A 22,517-nucleotide genomic window follows, 5' to 3' on the forward strand; every position below is an offset into this window, starting at 1 on the left:
AATCTTCCACGCGTCAGCCAATCTGTGATTAAACCTGAAAACTTTCTATCATTATCGAATCAGTTTTATTACTGTAACATCGACGTTTCACATTTTCGCGTGATTATAAATTTCTATAAGAAATTTGATACTTACCTACCAGTATTCGTATTTTCGTACAACGAAGAAAAAAATAATCTCCTCGAAAATTTAAATAACCTCCTCGTGCCGATAACGATTATTTTTTTTCTCGTTTATTATCATTTTCTATCGATGATAATACAAATATTGTACGAAAGAAATATAGCACAGAAAAATAGTTTAAAATTTTTACTGTAAATACGTGTAGATAGAAATTCTTGATATTTAAGGATTTAAAAAAAAAAAAAAAAAAAAATAGAACCGAGAGAAAAACTATTTTCGTTAAACGGCAAAGAGATTCGATTGAGAAAAAGATCCTTCCCCTACGGATACACTCGAGACTAGGCATGACAAGAAAAAACAAAAAGAACAAAAAGCGCGATAATCAAAAAACGAAGACATCGTACGTAATCGCGTGATTATCTTGAAGTTACGGTATAAAAAAAAAAAAAAAAAAAAGAAAGAAAAAAGAAAAGAAAAAAAAAACGAAAAGAGAAATCGATCGAAGACGGAGATAGAGAAAGAGAGAAAGAGAGACAGATAGATTGAAAGAGAGACAAAGGAAAGAGAGATAAAGAGAGAGCGATACAAAAAAAAAAAAAAAGAAACAGAGTGACGTCTCCGAGTGACAATTAATAATCATAGAATAAGAATAACACAGGTGAACGAAAATAATCGAAAAAAATGATCGATCGAATAACATTTGAATAATAATTTGAAAACTTAAATACGTTGCAACGTTACGTTACAACGAATATTATTATCATACTTAATCATTATTATTATTATTATTATTATTATTATTATTATTTTTACTCTCTTTTGTCTTTTTTTTTTTCGTGTTTCTTATTTTTTTCTGCTTTTTTCTTGCGCCGGTATAACAGTGATCTCTATCACGTTATACCACCCATTTCACGGATGTTCTCGATGCAAAGTGTGAAACACAAGAATGTAGTTCCTACTTACTGGAAAACAGCCCTTTTTTTTTTGTCATCATCAAATCCGAAGAAAGTAAATGGTGCAATGAACACAAACATAAACAATAAGAAAATTCAAATTAGTTCCTTTACGAAATCAACCAATGCAGGCATTTGCATGCAAGCAAGAATGCGTTTAAAGAGGCATGAGGAGGAACAGGGTGACGTGAGTAAAGAAACGAAAAAAAAAAAAAAAAAAAAAAAAAAAAAAGAAAGAAATGAAAAAAAAAAAAAAAAGAAAAGAATCAGATCGAGAAAGTTAGAGTTAGAAGTAGATCGAGAGAAAAAGAGAGAGAGAGAGAGAGAGAGAGAGAGAGAGAGAGAGAAGTGAGAGAGAGAAGAGAGAAAGTAAGAGATTGAAATGCTCGAGGGTTGGAGAGGATAGATTTGGAGAGGGTGATTACGGAGTTACAGAGAGAAGGAAAAAAAAAAAAAATTATGACGACCCCTCGTCTGATTCTTTCGTTTTAACGACACTCAAAAACCGATGGACGTTTTTACCGTGTATATTTTTATTGTGTTATATAGTTTAGTTTTTTTTTTTATTGTTTCGTTTCGTTTTTTTTTTTTTTTTTCGTTACGTTGCATCGTGTGTTTTTTTAGATCTGCATTATTCCGTATTTTTTTTTTTTTTTTTTATTTACTTGTCTGTTACGACACTGGTATGCCGCCCCAATCACAGAAGAAAAAATGTCACACCACGGATGGATTTCTTACGGTTTATTATTCGTTATTGCGCTCTCGGCAAAAAATGTCTCTCGTTTCTTTTTTCCGGTTTTTTTTTTTTTTTTTTTTGGCTCATTGTCAGTCACGTCGTGGTTTGGGGGAGGGGGAGGGGGGAACACAGAGGATGAAAGTAGGGAAACGAGTCAGGAGGGGCAAAGAGAAAAAAATTTGACGGAAAAAATACAAAATGCAAAAGAACACGAGAAAGAAAAGCAAAAGAATTGCTCCGTTACCGGAGAACGCAAAAGTACAAAAAGCGTTCGTTTTTCTTTTTTGTTCTTTCTTTTTTTTCTTTCGTTCTTCCTTTTGACAAACAACAAAATGCAAACGTTAAAAAATACCTCTTTTCACCGATTTCGTCCGTTATACAAATATTCGTTAAAGTCAAAAAGAGCCAAAAAGAAAAAATATACTTCACGAATATCTTATATATATATATATAAAGCAAAATGCAAGAAAAACAAATGGAAATAAGAGAAAATTTAGATGGAAAGATGGATAGAAAAAAAAAGAAAAGAAAAGAAAAGAAAAGAAAAGAAAAAGAAGAGAAATCATACGAGAAACGTTGAAAAGAAAGAAATAGAGAGAATTGGGAAGGAGAGAGAGAAAGAGAGATATATATATAGAGAGAGAGAAAGAGAGACAGAGAGAGAGAGAGATTATCAGAGAGGAAGGGTTTAGGAGCGAGAGCGAGATCCGTTCCTGTAAAGGAATCAAAAACACATTCATATAAAATATTGCAAGCATTTTTCAAAAATTGTTTATGTCTGATGCACCACAAAATGCGTAGAGGTTGAAGTACACCGTACGTGGGGCTCAAAAAATGTCGTTCCCACCTGCTCCTGGAAGTTCAAAAAACATCACTTCCCTTTTGAAAAACATTCACATTAGTATTTTAAGTTAAGGAGAATTAATTAAGAGGTAATTAAAAAGAGTTGGGTCTCGTTCGTTTCCCTTCCTTTTGCTCTGTTTGTTCGTTCGTTTCCTTCCCGGTGTCGTTTCTCCGCGGCTCTCTGTATCACGCGTTATACAAAAAAAAAAGAGAGAGAACACAAAACGAAAAAAGAAAGTAGAGCAGTATGAGAGATATAAAGAAAGAAAGGAAAAAGAAAAAAAAAAAAAAAAAAGAAGAAACACGCAGAAACAGTCTTTCTCCTTGGCTAAGGTTGGAAAATAAAAAGTGCACACGCTCGTTTATCAATCACGTTCCCGATTTTGCCCGATTTTGCCCGATTTTGCCCGATTTTCACGAATCTCGCGATCTTGATTTTATCTTATTTTTATTTTATTTTATTTTTTTTTTTTATTTAGTTTTTTCTTTTTTTTTAATATTAGACAACGAATCGACAACATATGATCGGAGGAACGAAAGAAGAATTTGAAAAAAAAAAAAAAAAAATGAGAAAAAATTCTTTCAAGACTTTAGTCGAAAAAAATCGAAAGTTTTTCGTTTGGCCGAGCAACCGCGTTGAAGGAACAACAGAAAAAAAGAAACAGATCGAACGGAATAGATTCGAGAAGGAACGAAATGTACGTTACAACGTAAAAACACAGGATAAAAAGAGAATAAATATATGTATATATATATATATATATACATATATGTATGAACGTTGGTCGACGAGCGGACACGCGGCGATGAATAAAAGAAAAAAAAAAAACGTTGGAGACAAGAGGTGTGTTCGATAGCTCGATTGGAACTTGTTTAAAAAGGTACTCGCGCCGCGAGCATGTTCTCGATAGAAAGAATGAGAGAGACAGAGAGAGAGTGTTCTGTTGCAAAAATAGCCCGAACGGTCGATCGATTCAGGTACATGAAGCGTTTGAAGGAAATCAGGCATAGCTAAGTATTTACCATAGTGAACACATTGTGCATATCAATGGGAATTAAAAAGTTCTATACATGTGCCGTAAAAAGGAAACTCATTTCGTTGCATATTAGTGATAATTAATTATAGAGAAATAATTGCCGATCAAAACGAATATATATTAGTATTATACAAGTTATCCGATCAGCAACAAAACGGATTCGTGTTAAATAACGTAAGTCAACGTAAAAAACGTACAATATATAAAGATATATATATGTATATATCGGCAGAAGGTGTACACTCGACTTTTGTATTCGTATATAATTTAGAAATATGTAAATATATATATACATATATGTGCGTGTGTATGTATGTATACACACGCACATATATACATATTTTTTTCAGTATACACACACGCGTATAAGTGCTGTAACAAGTAGTACACGTATACACGCGAGCGTATACACTCACTTATGTAAATTTGGGCATAAGAATATTTCTGGAGAACGCAACGTGCATTCTCGGCTCGTTAATCGTTGATCTTTTCGTTGATAATTTCTTCGCGTTTTTTTTTTTTTTTTTTTTTAGATCAATCAACTCGTTACGACGTAACGCAAATAATAAAATCAGTTCAGATAAGAAGGTGGCGACTGGGTCGACGATTCGACAGGCAGGATTCGGATGTTTCTCGCCCGAGAACACACGATGCGATCCTCCGGAGAACTATCTTTGTTGTTACTGCTAAAGAGAGTCGTATATGTAAATTATCATCGATAGAGGATGATGATACTCACGTCTAGAGGCTTCTTTAAGACGATCCAACCAGATTCTGGTTGGATCTCAAAGTACTCCAATCCTTGATCATTGTTCGGAGAGCTCAACGAGTATGTTATGGCACCGTTATTATCGGCATCCTCGTCCGATGCCGATACTCTGAGAATGTTCGTTCCGATACTGGCATCTTGTTTTACATTCTCTACGTATCGCTGAAAATACACGAGAATTTATTTATGGATTCTCTTCTATTACATATATATATGTATGTATGTATATAGAAACAAGACAAATGATTAGTTTAAAGAAAGATTGGGGAACGACGTTGCGTTTCGCAACGAGGCTGAGAGGAAAAGGCTGACATATGATGGAACGAATGATACGCGAACCACAAAGAGAGATCCTCTCTCTCTCTCTCTCTCTCCCCGTTTGTTTCCAACGAAACACTGTTAATTTATTCCGAACAAAGTTGGCGCTCAAAGTTGAAAATGACTCGGTCAAGCATCTTTTGCATTTCTTTCAAACGTATATCCTCCCCCCCCCCCTCCCTTGTACGTATTCCCATATTCACCGGTTGAATTTCAAAGGGCATGAAATGGCGCGAATACAACCATTGCGAAATTCCCCTCCTCATCATTCCCCGCCTCTTTGTTCGCTATTTTCGCTTCGACGATGAATATCAGGAAATTGTCGAAATGAGACGCGATACGAATGCAAATGAAACGAAAGGTCAAATGTACACATTTATTATCGAACTATGCTACTACGAAACTTGGCGTGCATCTTTACCTAGCCCCTACCTAGCTTTTAAACCGAATAAAAATTCATTCACAGAGCAGGCAGCAGGCTCTCTTTTATCGATATTTAGATAGAGGAATATTTATTTTCCGAAATATATATATATATGCATAATTCGTTGATAACGATGCTTATTAAAAAGTATCGATTGAACACGGTGAGATAAAACGCGATCTAAAGAACTCCCCTTTAAAATACTTTTCCTTTGTGACCGTGCATCTGGCTTACTAATCTAGCTTCACCACTTCGTGACTCGTCCAGTAGGTCAACAATTTTTTACTATTTGCTATTGACGCACGCACTTTGGGGAGGGAAATAGGTCACGCCTGCTGAACGATCGCTCGATAACATCGTAACACATACGTTAAAGTCTCGATATCGAGAGATCGAGAGATATCGATATCTTTTCGAATTTGTTATTTTGCGCGAAATATATTAGGATATAGGAGGGGAGAGAGAGAGGGGGGGGGGAGGGACGATTTTACTCACCTGACGATCGAACAATGGCGGGTTATCGTTGACATCGGTGATTTCAACGGTGAAGGAGCAAACACCTTCCAAGGAAGGCTCGCCTTGATCCGTCGCTTTCACAGTAACGGATACAAATTTACCGTCGTCTCCTTCGCGATCGAATACCTGAAAATATCGATGCGATATTTTTTTACCATCTTTCGTATAATCGTCTGATCGATCGAGATCACCTTTCCAGGTGAAAGGTGAAGAAGAAAATCGAAATTAGTAGAAACGTAATTGCGTAATCCCGGTTGAAAAAGAAACGGGAAGGAAGAAAATACCTTGTTGGTCAAAACTTGGCCAGTCTCCTCGTCAACGGTGAACTTGGTTCCCTTCTGATTGGGTTGTTGTACGATGGAATATTTCACTTGCCCGTTCACACCCTTATCCTCGTCCGTGGCCTGAACTTTGATCACGGTGCTACCGTTGGGCGCCCCTTCTTCCACCTTCGGGTTGTACATGCTGCAATCCTTGAACACCGGCTTGTTATCGTTCACGTCGGTGATGAAAACGACGACGACAGCGGTGCTGGTGTGGGTGGTGGTCTCCCCGTTCGGGCAACAAGCACCGTCGTCGAGGGCGGTCACGTTCAACTCGTACTTGTCTCTGTCCAAAGAGATCGCTTTCCCGTGAAGGCGAATCACACCGGTGATCTCCTCGATCACGAACTGGCCCGACGTCGTGTTACCGCCCACGAATCGGAAACGAACGTTGTCCCCGTCCTTGTCGGAGGCGACCACCGTCGTGACGAGCGTGTTGGGTCCGGCGTTCTCGTCCACGTTCGGCGTGTACACCTGCTGCGAGAACTTTGGCTCCTCGTCGTTCTTGTTCTTCGTGTATATGCGCACCGTCGCCGTCCCCGTTTTCGGTGGCTCGCCTGGAAAATTGGAACTCGTTGAGCGGGAGAAAGAAAGAAACACGAAAAGACGACGGACCAACAAATTGCGAATCCTTGAATGAATAAAGGTTACGGTTGGAAAAGAGGCCGTTTACCTTTGTCTCTGGCGGTGACAACGAATTCGTAATAGGCATTGTTGTTATCCGCGTCGAGCTGCTTATTGTTAACTATTATCCCGCTCGAGTCCACGCTGAAGTGGTCGTCCGACACCAGATACTCTATTTCCGCGTTCGCACCGGAATCCGCGTCGGTCGCTTTCACTTTCAGTATACTCGTCCCCAACGATATATCCTCGTCCACGTTATGCGCTTGGTAATCGGGCAACTCGAATTTCGGCGCGTTGTCGTTCACGTCGGAAACTCGTATCGTCAACTGGGAAAACAAATTTGTAACGAAAACAAAAATTTCAATTACTTTCTTCTTTTCCTAATTTTATTTTCTCACCAATAAATTTGAAATGTTGAGACTTAATCGATCATTAATTCATCGATTAATTAAAAAACCGAAAGTAAAACCTTCGGTTTCAACTTCGATGCTCGACGTTTAATACGATAATTTATACCAATCCAAATACGTAATACCCAAATACGTTTTCGATCGTATCGTTGCGTTATTATTTAAATAACAAACGCGATACGCGATAATTTATTCCAATCGTATCGCCGTAATATATTCGTAATTACGTGTTTTCGTGAATTTTCTACGAAAACACGTACTATCGTACATTTAAAAAAAAAAAGGAAAAAAAAAAATAAGAATTGGATATACGATGGTATCGAATGTACCTCGACGGACGTAGAGAAACCGCCGGAATCCTCGGTGGCGGTAACGATAAGGGAGTAGATGTGCGGTTGACGAAGATCCTCGAAATCTAATTCTTTCGCCAATTTTACAATGCCGGTGGTCGGTCCGATATTGAACGTTCCCGCTGCGCCTTGCCCCTGCGCCTTCAGCGTGTATCGAATCTCACGATCGGCGAACGACTTTGCCTTCACCGATATGATGCTGGAAAATGGAAAATTCGCGACTAAGTTGAGGAGGAATCGCGGAGAAAGAAAGAGGGATAAGGAGGAGGAGGAGGAGGAGGAGATCAACTCACTCGGAGTCCTTCTTCTGATTTTCCGGTATCTCGGCCTCGTACGCGGTCATGTAGAATTGCGGCGCCCGTTTTCCACCTACGATCGATAGCCGTTCCTCGGGAGTCGACTGATAACGCCTCTCGTCTATACGCCCGTTCTGATCCTCCGCTTTCACGTACAGAACGTACTCCATGTCCAACTGGAAGAGATCGGTCCCCCGAGTACGTACGACACCGGATCGCTCGTCCACCTCGAAACGGCCCCCAGCTGTGAACGAGCAAAATGAATTATTATCCTCCGTTAATTCTACCTACGTTTCGTCCACGGAAATCTCGTGGATGGATACTTCATCATTACAACGGGAAACGGAGACATTTTTTGGATCGAACGAAATGACGATTTTATATTCGACGAGAAATAATTCGACGAGCGTTTTTTCGAAGAAATAAAAGTAAACACAGGATTCGAGAATATCTCCGCCACCCGATGAATCGCAACGAACGATCACGTTCTCGATCGAAACGTTTTCGCGAGGAATGGGTAATCTTGGGTAATAGGTAATTTACGGGAAATAGGTATTGCGCACACATGCGATATTCGATTCATATACGTACTCCGATCTCGTACGATGAAGTAGTGAATATTGCTGTCCGTGTCAGGATCCCTTGCTTGAAGGGTAAACACGTGAGTATTCGGCGGTGCATTCAGCTGTACGACCGTTTGCATCGGCAGTGGCCGATTTATGAAGTACGGTGGCTCGTCATTAACGTCCTTCACGTTGATAATGACACGCTGATTGTCCGTGTCTGTAATCGTCCATCGATTTATCGATCAAACCACGCATAAGCGGTCCCTCCATCCACAGAAAACGGTGGACAGTGTTCAAAGGCGGTGACCGGATACCGTTTGACATTATCTCGTCTCACGCTTTGACCTTTGGCCTGTTAAATCTAACGCGACCGCTTTAAATGAAATTCCCCCCGCTTTATGATCAATCCCTAGCTTTATATCTATCCTTAGTCAATTTTTTTCCGAGTTTTTCGTTTTGTTCCAACCAAGGATCGAACAAATTTCATCCTTGCACGAGATTATACACGTATACGCGCGTATATAAATTTTGGTCGCGAGACCAAATTGCAATTTATATACCTGTGTAATGGAATGCGATTTCTTTCTTCAAAATTGTTAAAACGTTATTTTCTCTTATTTACCGCGTTTGTTTCATTTTCGAGAGAGAGAGAGAGAGAGAGAGGAAAAAAGGAATCGGTAAACGTGATCTCAAACTTTTCGATTCGAATCACGTTTGAATTAATCTCGATCGATATCCTCGTTTGTAATAAAAAAAAACTACGTTCAAAAGGAAATTCGCGATATTTTTTTAATATTTTCGTAACGATCGATCCGCGCAGACACTTTCTTCTTCTTTCGATTTGCGTGAATAAACATCAAATATCGTTATTAACGACGGTTTAAAAGATATTCTACATCGGTAGAGAGAAATGAACCAACTTTGACGACAAAATTTTTAGAAAATTGGTTCGGAACGGCGTTAAAATCTTGTCTCTGGGAACCGAGCGTTCGAAATTCGGTTTATTAACTCGCATCTTCCACCGTCATCGCCCATAAACACTGCACACCGACCCAACGAAACAGCACACGCTCCGCTCGACAAGCTTTATAATCGGAGCAAGCGTTCGATGCAACGGAAACAAACTAAAAAAGATCGTTCCATTCTACGCGCGAATTATTATCAAAGCTGCAAAGTTCTCTCGTTCTACGTTTTCTACGCTGGAATACGCACAGATAGACAGAAAGAGAGGAAAAAAATAAAGACGAGGATTTGGCTACTACTTACATTGAAATCCTGCGAAAGCCAAGAATGCGGGAAAGAAAACATCAGTTAGTGGTTAGTGAGAAAGCACAGGTTAAAGTACGAACGCGCGGCAAGAAATCAAGTTCGAGAGAAAAAAAAAAAAGAGAAAACAAGAGGCAAATACCAATCGCATCGCATCGAAAATTACGACGAGGTTATATATAATTTCGCGAGCAACCCGAATAACGCACCGGAAATACATAACATAATTTAATTCCTTCCGGCCTTCCCTTCATGCGTGACACACACGCGTGTCCCCGCTCATTTTTGTTCCCCGGCGAAACTGTAATTAGCGCTCGACCTCACGTTCCAAAACCAACAACGTTACCAGTTCCGAAAGGAAATTGTATCCACGTGCGAGCTGCTCGCCAAATCGCTTTTTCACGTCACATCTCTTGCCGTTCGTTCTCGATTATTACCGCGGAACGCAACACTACTCTACCCCCGAGTTCGTTTCAGTCAGCATGCGCCATTTCCACTTAATAATGAATAAACAAGCGATGGATATCTTTCACCCAATTCTGTTTTTTTTTTTTTTTTTTTTTGAAATTTGCAGAAAGAAACGAGACGCGAAGAGAAGGTGGACCGCGATAGATGCTGCACGCGGAGGAGGAAAAATTGCGAGATGTAAAAAAATAACGTAATTGTACCGTGATATGGACACTGGAGATACGACGAGTATCGTGCGCACCGTTCTTCTGTCATAACGAATAACGGAAAAAAAAAAAATTAAAAAGATTAGATAAAGAAGATAGATAGGAAGGAAAAACGAAGAGAAGAGAGAAACGATAATATTTCGTCGCGAAATTAATTCGAAGAAAAAAAAAAAGGAAAGAAGAAGAATATATAGAGAGAAAAAGTATATTCGAAGGATATTCGAAAGGATGTTTTACCTGTATTGGTGATAGTCACCCAAAAATCGATAGTCTTTTCCGAGCCGAGCTCCTCGTAATCCCATTTCTGCTTCACTATAACCGACCCGTTCGAATCAACCGTCACCCACTTGTTCTCGTCCCTGATCTTGTACGTCTCCTTCTCGTTCTCCTTCTCCAGATAGAACACGATCTTCCCCTCGATGTCGCCATCGGCCTCCGTGAAGTCCACCTTCTTCGTCGGCCTCACCGCCCTGGTCACCCTCCTCTTCCGTATCCTGTGCACCTCCACCACCCCATCGTCGTCATCGCCGTCCTCGTGTTTCGCGACGACGATCGGATCCGACGTGAGGAACCTGACCACCACCTTGGCCGGCTTCTCGCTCGACCTGCTAGGATTGCGCACGTCGTGCGCCTCCACCACCGCCACGCACTCGGCGTCCTCCTCGGGCCCGATCTCCGGCTCGCCGACCAGCATCAGCTCCCCGGTCTGCGGCACGACCACCAACAACCTGCTAGGCGTCGCCAATTTGTACGCCACCTTGTCCCCGTCCGCGTCCTTGGCCACCACCTTGCCCACGGTCGAGAATCGTTTCCAGCCGAGGCTCCCCCTCCTCCTCCCCCCTGCCTCCCTCGAGCTCGGCCTCGCCTCGAACGTGTACTCCTCCCTCTCGAACACCGGGCTGTTGTCGTTCTCGTCCAACACCCGCACCACCCCGTCGATCCGGCTGCTGGTCAACAGATAACCGTCCGAGGCGTGGATCGCCACCGCGTACGCCTTGGCCGCCTCGCGGTCCAACGGCCTGGCCGTGACCACGCGGACGCCTTCCCTCTCGCTGCCCAACGTCAAGTTGAACCCCGTCCGATCCGAGCCCTCCTCCTTCAGGGCGAACGGCCTGTCGCCCCCCTCGTCGCCAAGGATCGCGTAATGGACCGGGAAGCTGCCCCGCGCCCTCAGCACCGGCAAACCGTCGACCAAAGTGCCGGCGGGCCGGTTCTCCCCGACCTCGCCCTCGCCCAAACGATCGTGCGAGAAGGTGATCATGTTCCGCCGATTGATCACGTAGAGATGAAGGAAGTGGGTCTCGGTCGCGTTCGCCAACTCCTCCACCACTATCAGATTGACCGGTCGGTCGACCAGGGGGGACAAGTCGGACGTGGTCATCACGAGGCCGTTGCCGAGCACGGTGAAGAACTTGGAGAAATTGTTCTCCATGAGGCGAAAGTTGGAGGGCCGTTTCGTGTTGAACAACGTCACCTCGTAGCCCGGATAAACGTCGTGGGGGAGAACCACCACTTTGTCGCCGTCCACCTTCTCCGTGGCCGCTAGGATGGCCGCCGCCGCCGCCGCCACCACCGCTACCACGCGCCACAACATCCTGCTCTCTGCCTCCTCTCTTCTTCTTCCGTCGTCCCCTCGCGCCAATCTAGATCATCCGATCTTTCACCAGAGCATCAGTGCCGACCCCATCTGAAACAAACCACCGATTCATCCCATCATCCACTCCTCATCACTCTCGAGGAGGAGAAAGAGGAGAAAACGCGCGTTTCCCTCGACGCTCGTCTTCCATTTTCCAGAGGAGACGAATAGCCGATTATCTTGCGCGAAAATTGCGGCAGAAGCGAGGACCAAATCCCGACAAACGACGATAAATTATTTCGACGACCATAATCCGCCGCCTCGGATTCGGATTTATCGCGCCTCTCTTTAAACGGATCATCCCCTCCTCCCCTCTGCGACGGGAAGAAAGAAAAACTGTCCGATTCTCCATACGACGAATGCTCGTCCAAGCAAAACGCGCTAAAAGTCACGAAATATATTTTATCATTCGATTATTGCGAAACGACGAGAAAATAACGATAACTCGATATTCGAATCGGATGTCTCGCATTCGCGATAGATATTTTCCTAAAATTTGTCCGAATCGAAAGGCGAGTCGAATTAACGGAATTCGTGTTTTTCGCGTTTAAGGATCGGTTTTACGATCGCGTTTCGAAGCTCGGCTCGTTTATCGTATCGCCCTGTGAAATTCCACGTTGCGCGCGTTTCCAGTTCGAACAACGGACTGTAAGATACGTTGAATTTGTATCTTTTACGAGGAAATAAAATATCGTTTAACCGTTTCCGATCCGCTCGATCGTGATATTAATCGACAAATGGAAATTTTTCTCGAATCGAGGAAAAAATCGACTTACTCGCGCGATTTATTCGACTCGTCATTCGTAACTCTCGTCACAAAAGAATCCATCGCAAAAGATACGGATTTCCAATACAGTTTTTCACCTTTCGCTTTCTCTCTCTCTCTCTCTCTCCCTCTCTCTACATCGCAGCTTCTGTTGGACGATACGTCGGCGGCTCGTCTTTCGCTTCCGTTTCGCTCTTTGTACCTTTGTGGAAATCGTTGCCGCCAAATCCGCGAATATAAGATCTCTTAAAAGTGTTGAAAAGAGAAGGAAAGAAGGGAGGGAACGATGTAGGAGGGATTGGACACGCGTCGAGAAATCGAAAGGATGAACGGTGTCGAAAATGTCTTCTCCTCCTTTGTGCGTCTTTTCTCTCTCTCTCTCTCTCTCTCTCTGTTTCCAGAGGGAACCGTTTCGAACTTAAACGAGCCGCGGCTGACCTCACGTCCGGTCCTCACAGGGGCGTGAATAGAATCAAATGGAACGGAGGGCTTACTAAATGACAATGGTCAACTCGTACGCGCCGGTTCTTATTTCCGGTGCAACGTTGCGGACATTGTTCATCGAGTCGGTGTCTCTCTCTCTCTCTCTCCTCCGCCGCCCTCTCGGGGCCCCAACCAACCGGCATTCATATTTCCAACGACGGAAAAAGAAGAAAAAAGAAAAAGAGACAATGACGCGATGATTGCAATTTCTTTTCACGCGCGCGTTCTTCTCTTTTTTCTCTTTCTCTTCGAAAAATCGTCGCTGATAAATCACTTTACAAGGGGAGACAAAGTTGCGATATCCGAAGTGGATATATTTGGAAAAAAAAAAAAAAATAGATACAATGGAAAAATCTCGATTGAAATATCGGTTCTCCATTCTAATTGCTCGATCCAAGTTGTCCTCGGCGCACAAGAGATAAAGATACAAATAAGCGAATAATTGCGAATATATTAGGTGTCTAGACGTTACCGCTTGTCACCGAGCTCCGATCAATTCGTTCGAATCGCGAAATTAGATAGACCTCGAACCGATGCAACGTTAAATCCTCGGAAACACTCCGATTATATCGTTTCGAACGCGCCATTTTCTCTACTATTCTCTTCTTTCTTTCTCTATCGTAATACAACGTATAAGCGGTTCCAATCGGTTTGAACGGGAAGAAAAAAGCGAGAGGTTTTAATCGGAAAACGATGACGCAGGAAGGGTCGCATTATCCGCCCGTGCGAATCAACGACGTCGCAGCGAGAGAGCAGATGCCGTGGGTCGAGCGAGCGTTAAGTCGAAAGAAACGCGACACCCGATCCCTCCACCAAACGTATTAAGTGACTGGTTCGGACCAGACCTCTATAACCAACCTCGAGCATGGAAAACGATACATCGACCTTATACCTTGCGCCCTTTAAAACGGAAGGAGAGAGAGAAAGAAAAAAAAACGACACACGACGGGATCTACGGTTGTCGAGATGCGAACAACGATCCGACTTCCTTCTTGGAAAACAGGCCTCTCTCGAGACTTTGTAAATCAACCGAGGATTGTGGACAAAAGAAAAAGTGATCGATCGCTCAACCGACTTTTCCCTCAACGAGATTGATCCAAGATTTTCTTTTTTTTTCTCTTTTTTTCGGAGAAATTATCTTTTTATACTGTCCCTCGTTTCGCGAAATCACTCGAGATAGAATTGGCATTTGGTTAATTTCATTTTCGTGATAGAGATTCGACGGTGCGGTGGGTTAAAGCAAAGGGAAGTTCGATAAAACGTCCCCTCCTCTCTCTCTTTCTCTATTCATACGGCGAAAGTTTGGGTGAAAATATTCCACGCGACACGAGTTTTCCGAGCTCGAGCAATCCGTATAATTATTCATTCTGCGTAAATCAAGCTTTTATACCTTTTCGAATAACCGAGAATAACGGATTAAGTTATTACGCGAAAATGCTGCGAAAATATTTGCGAAACGCCGTCTCCGAGTCTCCGATAGATTCCCCCCTCCTCCACCTTCGCAATTTTCCTTCTCTTGCCCTTCGCGAGCCTTGGATAACTTTTTATTCTTCCCTCGACGATCGTAAAAACGTCAAAAACGATAATCCATGAAACGCGCCCGTACTTATGTAAATAACGTCCTATTCGGAGAATTCGGATTTAGATCTCTCGAAGGGGAGGCTTGCGATATTTTTCTTCTTCTTCTTCTTCTTCTTCTTCTCCCTTACTTCTTAATCAAAAACTTTTTTCCATACATTTTACACGATTTACGCGATTGTAAAAAAGGAAGTATAATGAAAATATTTTATTTCCATTTCGAAGATATCGATTAAACCAATTATAATCGCCGTTGAATTTTTTTGTTCGTGAAATGAAATTACGATTCATTTTTGTTGTCAAAGATATTTAACGTAATTTAAGGGAAGTAACGACGTGAAAAAAATTTATTCGGCCGTACTTGTCGTTCCGTTAATTAACATTTCTCCGTTATAATTAATGCGTTACAGTTCGGATTATTTACGATTTTCATTTTCACGAGCAAGCAATTACGAAGATAAACACGGAAGCACGATGATTGATGCTCGTTACAAATGATAATCGCTACGAAAAACCACGATATATATCTTTTATTCTCTTAATTAATCACGAGAAAAATTATCCTTATCTATCCTCTTTTCCTCCGATTAATAAACAATATAATTTCAAATAAATAACGAGTTTCACGAACGCGTTTCAATTACTTCTTTTCGACGGGCAACGAAGAAAAGAATTTTAATTCAGTGCGGACGCAATCGTGAAATGAAATACGAACAGCGAAACGATAAGCGACAAGTTGATAAAATTAATAAAAAAGAAACGCGAAGGAGAAAAAAAATTAAGCGTTTCACGATTATTAAGCGCTTATGAGCCATATTACCAAACCGAGGCGTAGTCTTTTTCTTCGATCGTCCAAATCCGAGAAACTCGTGACGTAAGCCTATTAACGGCCAACCTTTATCCCCCCGACTTACGCTACGATGAATTTCTGTACGTACGCCCGATCCGCAACGCTCCACTCCCTACGATTTTATTCGCAATGTCGCGAGATAAATGATTCCCCATCAATTAAGAAGGAGAACGACTCGTCCATCCCTTTTCGTACATCCCTCTTTACGAAAGATGATCGGAATGGATCGACGATGGAACTAGAACTCGAGAACCTGTTCTTCTTAAAATCGGCAGAGACGACGATAAATTGTAACGATAAATCATTTCGCCTCGAGACAGAATGTAATTATCTTCGATATTTCTATATTCCGCGCTTTTAACGTCAGACCGTGTGTGTGCAAAAACGAAGAGAAAAAAAATCAACGAAGAAGCTACGCTCTGGTTGGATTCGTGAAGAAGAATACGAAATTGATCCGTTCGAATCAAGATTTGCGAGAAGACTTAATAACCGAGTGGAGATTGAATTATCGTCGCGAAACTTTCGATAGGAAACCCGATCCACAAACGAGGAGATTCCTGCCATATGTCTGCCCCTTGCTAGGAGAAGCCGACCGACAAAATATTTGCCGTACGATGATTAATGCTCCACCATTTTCTCGTCCCTGAGACGAGATCGAGAGACGAATATGCTCGTCGTACGCGTTACACAGAAAAATGGGTAACCACGAATCTATTCGGTCCTGTTGTTATTCCAATTTTACGACGTTACGACGTATTTGTTGTTATTATTGAAACGAGCCTCGTTTGGGAAACGATAATAGCGAAATTAATATCGTTCCGCATTGGAGGGAAATTTTAGCCTACGTTGTCAATATCGATATTTGATTTTCCACGGAAATTTTAGACAGACTCGAAATAACACCGATTAATAACAACGAAACGGGTTGTATCGACGAATTTAAACTAACGAATAATTTGTTTCTCGAATGTTCAGTTTCGATTTTCTTTTCCTCGAAAGCGTGTTTTTTCTTCTGCATTGCATTTTGCACACGCTATATACGTGCGAATACCAGATGGATACGGGAGAAGCAACGAAAAGGAGTTCGCTATGCATCATCTTGCGCATCGTAACGAAATAACAAAAAACGAATCCGTCGAGGGCAAACAAAGTAGGAATATTCGATTAATCAAGACTGATCAAATATATTCGCGCAATATACGAACGCGAAGGACAAACAATGAACGAAATATACCTTCCGTTTGAGTAATTAAAACAAATCGATGATGGGACACGTGTTTTGGACAAATAATTAATTTCCGAAACGAAATGGTAACGCATTAAAAGCGCGTAAATTATTCCATCCTGAATTTGAAACAATCATTCGTAAATTACGTTGCTCGTTCTTTTTGCAATTAGCTTTTTTTTTTTTCAGAAAATTTCAAATTTCATCGTTCACCACGAAAGAAGCTTTCCTTCCAAAATTTGTATCCTCGGTTAAAAGGAATTCACGCGTATCATCGCGGTCAGCTTACCTTTATTTACCGCCTCGAAACTTTTTCATTGCCGTTTCATAATTTCCAGGCCAGAGACAATTAAGAATCGACGAACTCGAAAGCGCTATCGCCGAAAGAGAGCAAGCGTTTCCACGGAAAAACGATTGTTTCCAACTCGCGATGCTCGTAGAAGAAAGCTTCTCTTCCAACGACATTTTTCGTTTTCATTTTCGAGGGAAGGGAAAAAGTTACCGGTGCACAATGAGCGTTAAAGCGATCAAATACGAACAATGATATTAAAAACGAAACAGATTTTTTAGCATTTCGTGGTGACAAAAAGATGACAAATCGAAGAAAGAAAAGGAGAACGAAAATATTTGGTACGGAGAATAATAAATGAAAGCTTGTAGCGTGTTCAAAGAGCCATCTTCATTTATGAGAGGGAGAGAGAGAGAGGAGGAGGAAAAGTTAATTATCTTATAAAATGAAAAAGTTCCCTGGCTCGTGTAATTCTATTTTCAGTTCAGGTCCAAAACTTTTTGAAAGTTCAGAGTACTATAAATTACGCTATACCATTCGTGTCTTTGTCGCTTCAACGTCCTCCCCCCTGCAGACGGATAATATTCTCTATTATCCAAGACTTAAAATTTTACGAAACGTGATTTAATTATGGAAACTAACAACGCGCGTTACTTAAGAGTAGCTACACAATAGCGCATGTTTTCATCGCTCCCTCGTTTCATTATTTTCAATTCGTTGTACTCGCCGTTAACGCAGCGTGTGAGTTAAACGAAAGGATTAAATCGATAATCGGGATCGCGGCGACATTCCTTACCGAACGAATATCAATGGTAGCGAAATTTAAATCTTGGAAAATTATAAAATAAGGGAGGGGGGAGGAGAGAGGAAGGAATTTTATGGAAAAAAAAAGATGACGAGCGAGTCGAAAGGATACACTGGCGGCAAATTGTGGGTATGGGTGGAGATGGAGGGTTGGGTGATGCAGCAGGAATCGACAGGTCGTTCGTTAGCGTCAGTATCAATTTTCGGATTAAACGGCAGTTATACAGCGGTGGCCACGTTGCAAAAACTATTGCAACTGACGTACGTGTATCGACGCACGCACACGGTTCCGCGAACCGATCGTGATATCGTATTTAAACGCGTAGAAATTCGCGAGACAGAAAGTCGAGAGACAGCTAATTATTTCGTAATTAAACGTTTCACCGAGGCAACTGAAAATGATGAATTTTCAACGCGAGACGCTTGTTCCCCCTGTTTTTCATTTTTTTACCTAGCCTTCTTCTTTTAAAACTATCTCGAATAAAATAGAGTATCCACATCGCCTGCTCTTATTCGACCAAGTGGAACAAAACTAAAATAGATCGTCGCTCCACTTTTCTTACATCTTACGTTTTAAAAAAAAAAAAAAAAATACATACCGGATATTAATAGCACCGACGCTTCATCTCTTTGATATCGTTTTCTAATCGCGAGTTGCGCGTAATTTCCAACAAAAATTCTCCTACACGCGATTATTTGTACTTTTATATCGATTGCAACTATATATATATATATATACGAAAAATGACGATCTCGAATCAATCGAAACTCATTTTAACGAATTGCACGTTCCTTTTCGTGGAAAATTAATTAATTAATTGAGAATTAACTCGTCGAAATTACAAGGGACGCGCACGAACGAGAGAATAATGATCGAACGCTGCGATCGGTATGGATGGGCAAGTTTCCATTAAGAGTTGTAACGGTCTTCGATCTTGTCAACAACGCGTGGGTGTACCCGTATACTTTTTTTTTCCCTAAATTAGCGTGACGTTTCCACTTTATTAGTTTATTAGCTCTGCCTGTTTCGAGTTCTTAACGAGCGTCGATCATGTGGGTACATTGATTAATTTTTGAACGAGAAGTTGGGAATCGATCGAAAAGAAAACTTCGTACGCATTTTATTCCGATCGCGGTCACGTAGCGCGAGAAACCAGGCGCAAATTCGAAAGGAGAGGCGGCGTTAAGGATGATAAGCAACGAACGTGGAGAGTGGAATTAAGCCAATTAAGAGGAGCAAATACCGCATGGTAACGAGCCGCGCGATGTTTTCTAAGAAAGTGACGTGGCCGTCTGGAATGGGTCGCGAAAAAACCGGTAATAACGGGGGAGGGGGAGGGTTATTATCGCGAGTGGCGGAATGGTTGAAAGGGGTTAATGAGGGGTTAGGCGCAACGAGTTGGCCGGACGAGGGAGAGACAACGATCATCGAGGAGGAGGCGGCCACGATCGATTTCTTTCTCCTCGAATAACAACAGCCGCCCTATCTACACGTATCCTGCGATATTGACGTTTCGACGAGTTCGTTGCCTCGACCAACATCCCCGTGTTGTCCCAACTTATTAGTCCATACAGTTCGCGCAATGCAAATTTCATCCCGAACCACTGCGATCGCGCGCCGTCCAATTGTTTCCAACGGATCTAGAACACGATTCTTTTCGTTTCTTGATTGGAAAAGAATCCGACTTTCGAAACGAGTAGTAGCGTTATATATTTCGCGTATAACACAACGACACGACGACGTTCAACTTTTACGCGATCGTTCCGCAACAACAAGAGGAACGATATTTTCCCAGGGATTCGACGAGAGGATCCCCATCTTGCCTAAAAACGTCCCAATTTTCCATAAAAGAAAACCGCCGCGATATTCCATTTAGCCGAGATCGCGTAATAAGGAAGAAGTGGAGGTAACTAACCTGCCGAGTTACGAAATTAAACGAGAATCTCTTAGAGAAGAGAATGGAGGAGAGAGAGAGAGAGGAGAGAGCATTCGAAACAACGATCGCATTCGATACGACACGTTGGAACGACGCTTTAGAGTTTAGCTTATATCTCTAATGAACTTGGAAGGGAGCAAGTCTCCATGACAACGTACGACAACGGCCATAAAGAATGTAACGACGATGCGCCAACCTTCGATACCCTTTCCACATCGAGTATCGATATCTACCTGTCGAGTGCTCTCGAGAAAACTCGTCCCGTAAGTGGCTGTCGCACTCGGTAGTACGCGTGCACTCGATCCGTGACGTAAACCGATTCTAGGTCATTGTACTCTTTCACGAGGTCCGATTCTTTCTTCCACTCTATCCCCCGAGGGGACTATTTTCGCACGCGTGTTCCTTTTTATCGATATATCGAATTGTATATTTTAAACGTTCCTCTCTCACAAATCTCCCTGTTTCTCCCTGCGATTCTGGGAAAAGGTATCATCTCTATCCGATTATTCGGACGATACAACAGTTCGCGAAGGCGAGTAATATACTCTCGAATAAAAATGCAAGCGAAATCCTTATAAATCCTTCACCCCTGTTGGGACGCGCGCGAAGAAGAGACAAAAGAGAGAGGCAAAAAGGGGATTTCTGGCAGCGGCCAAGACTACGTGCCTTCCAGAGATCCTCCTCTTCTCCTCCCTATACATCTCGCTTCAAACTATTCGCTCTATTTTAGACGCGTAACGCGCGGACTTTACCTCGATTTACCGAATCGTAGCTGCGTGGAAAACGATACCAACCGACTCGGAGAGAAACATCGCTCCATAAATTTTTCAACGTTTGTACGAAAATTTGGTATCGAACGATTCTTCTTTTTCTTGGTGATTATATTTAAGAAATAAAGAAATTTCTCTCGAATCGATATTATTCGATGGAGAAATTTTTTAACGTCTCGCTAATCTAAAGTTTTCCATAAAATATCGAATACACGAATTTCTATAAAAACTTGTACCGCGTAATTCACAGTTTTTTTTTTTTTTTTTTTTTTTTTGTTTCGTTTCAAGCCCGTAACGTATCGGAGAAGTTGTAAACTTTTTTCGAGAAACTTCATCGATGGCAGCCAGGAGAATAACGCTGAAATACTACCAGGTCTCTAACCCAATGCGGACATAATTCCTTCTATTTTTCTTCTCGATACTAAAATACATTTCATACGCGATTCTCTTGCAGCCAGCAAGAAAATTCTCTCATAAATTTCGAACAATTCTTTCGTTTAACTATTACGAACGACGATATACATCATCGCGAGACCTCTCTATTTAATGTCTCTCTCTCTCTCTTTCCTTCTGTCTCGTGCATACCACACGAATAATACGAAGAATTGAATCGAGAAATTCGAAATACGTAGATGATGGTATAAATATCGATGCTATTCTTGATATTCGATCAAAACTTCATACTCCATACAGGAGAATATTATCTCCTCGCCTCGTTCGCTCTCGATTATCCGCCAAGGACAGTTTAAAAGTTCGAGAAGTAGGCAAAGCGCTGGCATAAATAAAGTCTGATTAAAGCGGCAACTTTGGTTATAAAAAGTAAAAGCACGGAGCGCGACAAAATCGCGTCGATAATATCTACGATGAACCACAACCAACTGGATAGAGATACATTTCCTATTTCTCTTCTCGCGAAATTAAATCATTTATTTCTCCGAGCACTTCTCCCGCAAGCATCGAGGAATCCTTAAGCTGCGATTTTTTTTTTTTTTTTTCGTTTTCCCAACTTTGTCCAAGCAAATACTTTGCCTAGTCAAATACTTTCGACCACGCGTTAAAACACGTTCCGCGCGAAAGCGCAAACTTTTCCATTCCGAGTTAAAAGTTTCCAAGATTGAACCTCGTTATCGATTTGAAATACTTCGACACGGGTCGAAATTAAGTTTTATCACTTTGGAAAACCAACGGACCAATCCAAGATGTACGCGAGAAAAATCATGGAAGTTCGATAATTTCGAGTTTTACATTTTTCATCGTTACATATTTTCCGTGTTGTCTGGAAAATTGAAAATTTCATGCACGAAACATCGCGTTAAAAAGAAGGGGGGGAAAAAAGGGAAATGTACGACGTAGATTACAGATCTCGAGCTAACATCTCGTACGATTTTCGCTTGGAAACGTATCCCTGGTGTGCGGGAATGTTTATACATCTTCTCTTCATCGAGTCGTTGCTACGATTGGTGGCGAAAAACGAAAGAGAAGAGGATGCGTGGAAAACGAGTATTCACGGTCGAAAGGATAACGGACGCGGCGGAGAAAATGTACGGCGCGAAGAAGAGAATTACGTTTTTCCGGCGTTGGCAATATGATCGTGGACCAAGAGGCGAAGGAGAATATTTCCGCGGAAAAAGCTGCCGAAAATTACACTTTTCCGGCTCCGCCTCGTTTTCTCGCCACTTAACCCAGTTTCCCGGATGGAGAGAGAGAGAGAGACACGCCTCGTTAGAGGATCCTCTGCCGCCGATCGCTTCCGAACCGAAGCAACGGGGTCGGCGGAACCAACCGATAACGCAACCCCTTCCACGAGCTTGCGGATAATCGGAAATCGAAAATTCTCTTTTTGCCAACCTACGCGGTCAAGGGAGTGCCACTTTCTCCTTTAATCGAACGAGTCCTCGCCCTTTCGCTCCGTTTCTACGCGTGGGCGAGAAGAAGGGGAGAAGAAAGCTAG

At 42.0% G+C, this 22,517-nt stretch overlaps 1 protein-coding gene across 6 annotated transcripts in view; it reads right to left on the reverse strand.

The window, feature by feature from the left end:
- Positions 1-22,517, reverse strand: part of LOC100868603 (neural-cadherin) — a 168,184-nt gene that overhangs the window by 129,850 nt on the left and 15,817 nt on the right. For 4 of the 6 annotated variants that reach the window (XM_086907024.1, XM_086907023.1, XM_086907025.1 and 1 more), the window contains 9 exons: positions 10,466-11,915; positions 10,223-10,270; positions 8,314-8,505; positions 7,720-7,966; positions 7,406-7,625; positions 6,716-6,992; positions 6,004-6,599; positions 5,699-5,845; positions 4,432-4,623 (listed from right to left, as the gene is read on the reverse strand). In XM_086907024.1, coding sequence (XP_086763150.1) covers positions 4,432-4,623; positions 5,699-5,845; positions 6,004-6,599; positions 6,716-6,992; positions 7,406-7,625; positions 7,720-7,966; positions 8,314-8,505; positions 10,223-10,270; positions 10,466-11,822 — 3,276 coding nt within the window. In that variant the 5' untranslated portion in view covers positions 11,823-11,915. Of the gene's footprint in view, positions 1-1,086; positions 1,099-2,599; positions 2,666-4,431; positions 4,624-5,698; positions 5,846-6,003; positions 6,600-6,715; positions 6,993-7,405; positions 7,626-7,719; positions 7,967-8,313; positions 8,506-10,222; positions 10,271-10,465; positions 11,916-22,517 lie in introns of all 6 variants that reach the window. The other 2 variants (XM_086907028.1, XM_086907027.1) reach the window with 2 other exon arrangements.

This window comes from Apis florea, unplaced genomic scaffold (assembly GCF_048593485.1).
Source record: "Apis florea isolate Af1SG1 unplaced genomic scaffold, ASM4859348v1 contig_24_pilon, whole genome shotgun sequence".
Lineage (NCBI taxonomy): Eukaryota > Metazoa > Arthropoda > Insecta > Hymenoptera > Apidae > Apis > Apis florea.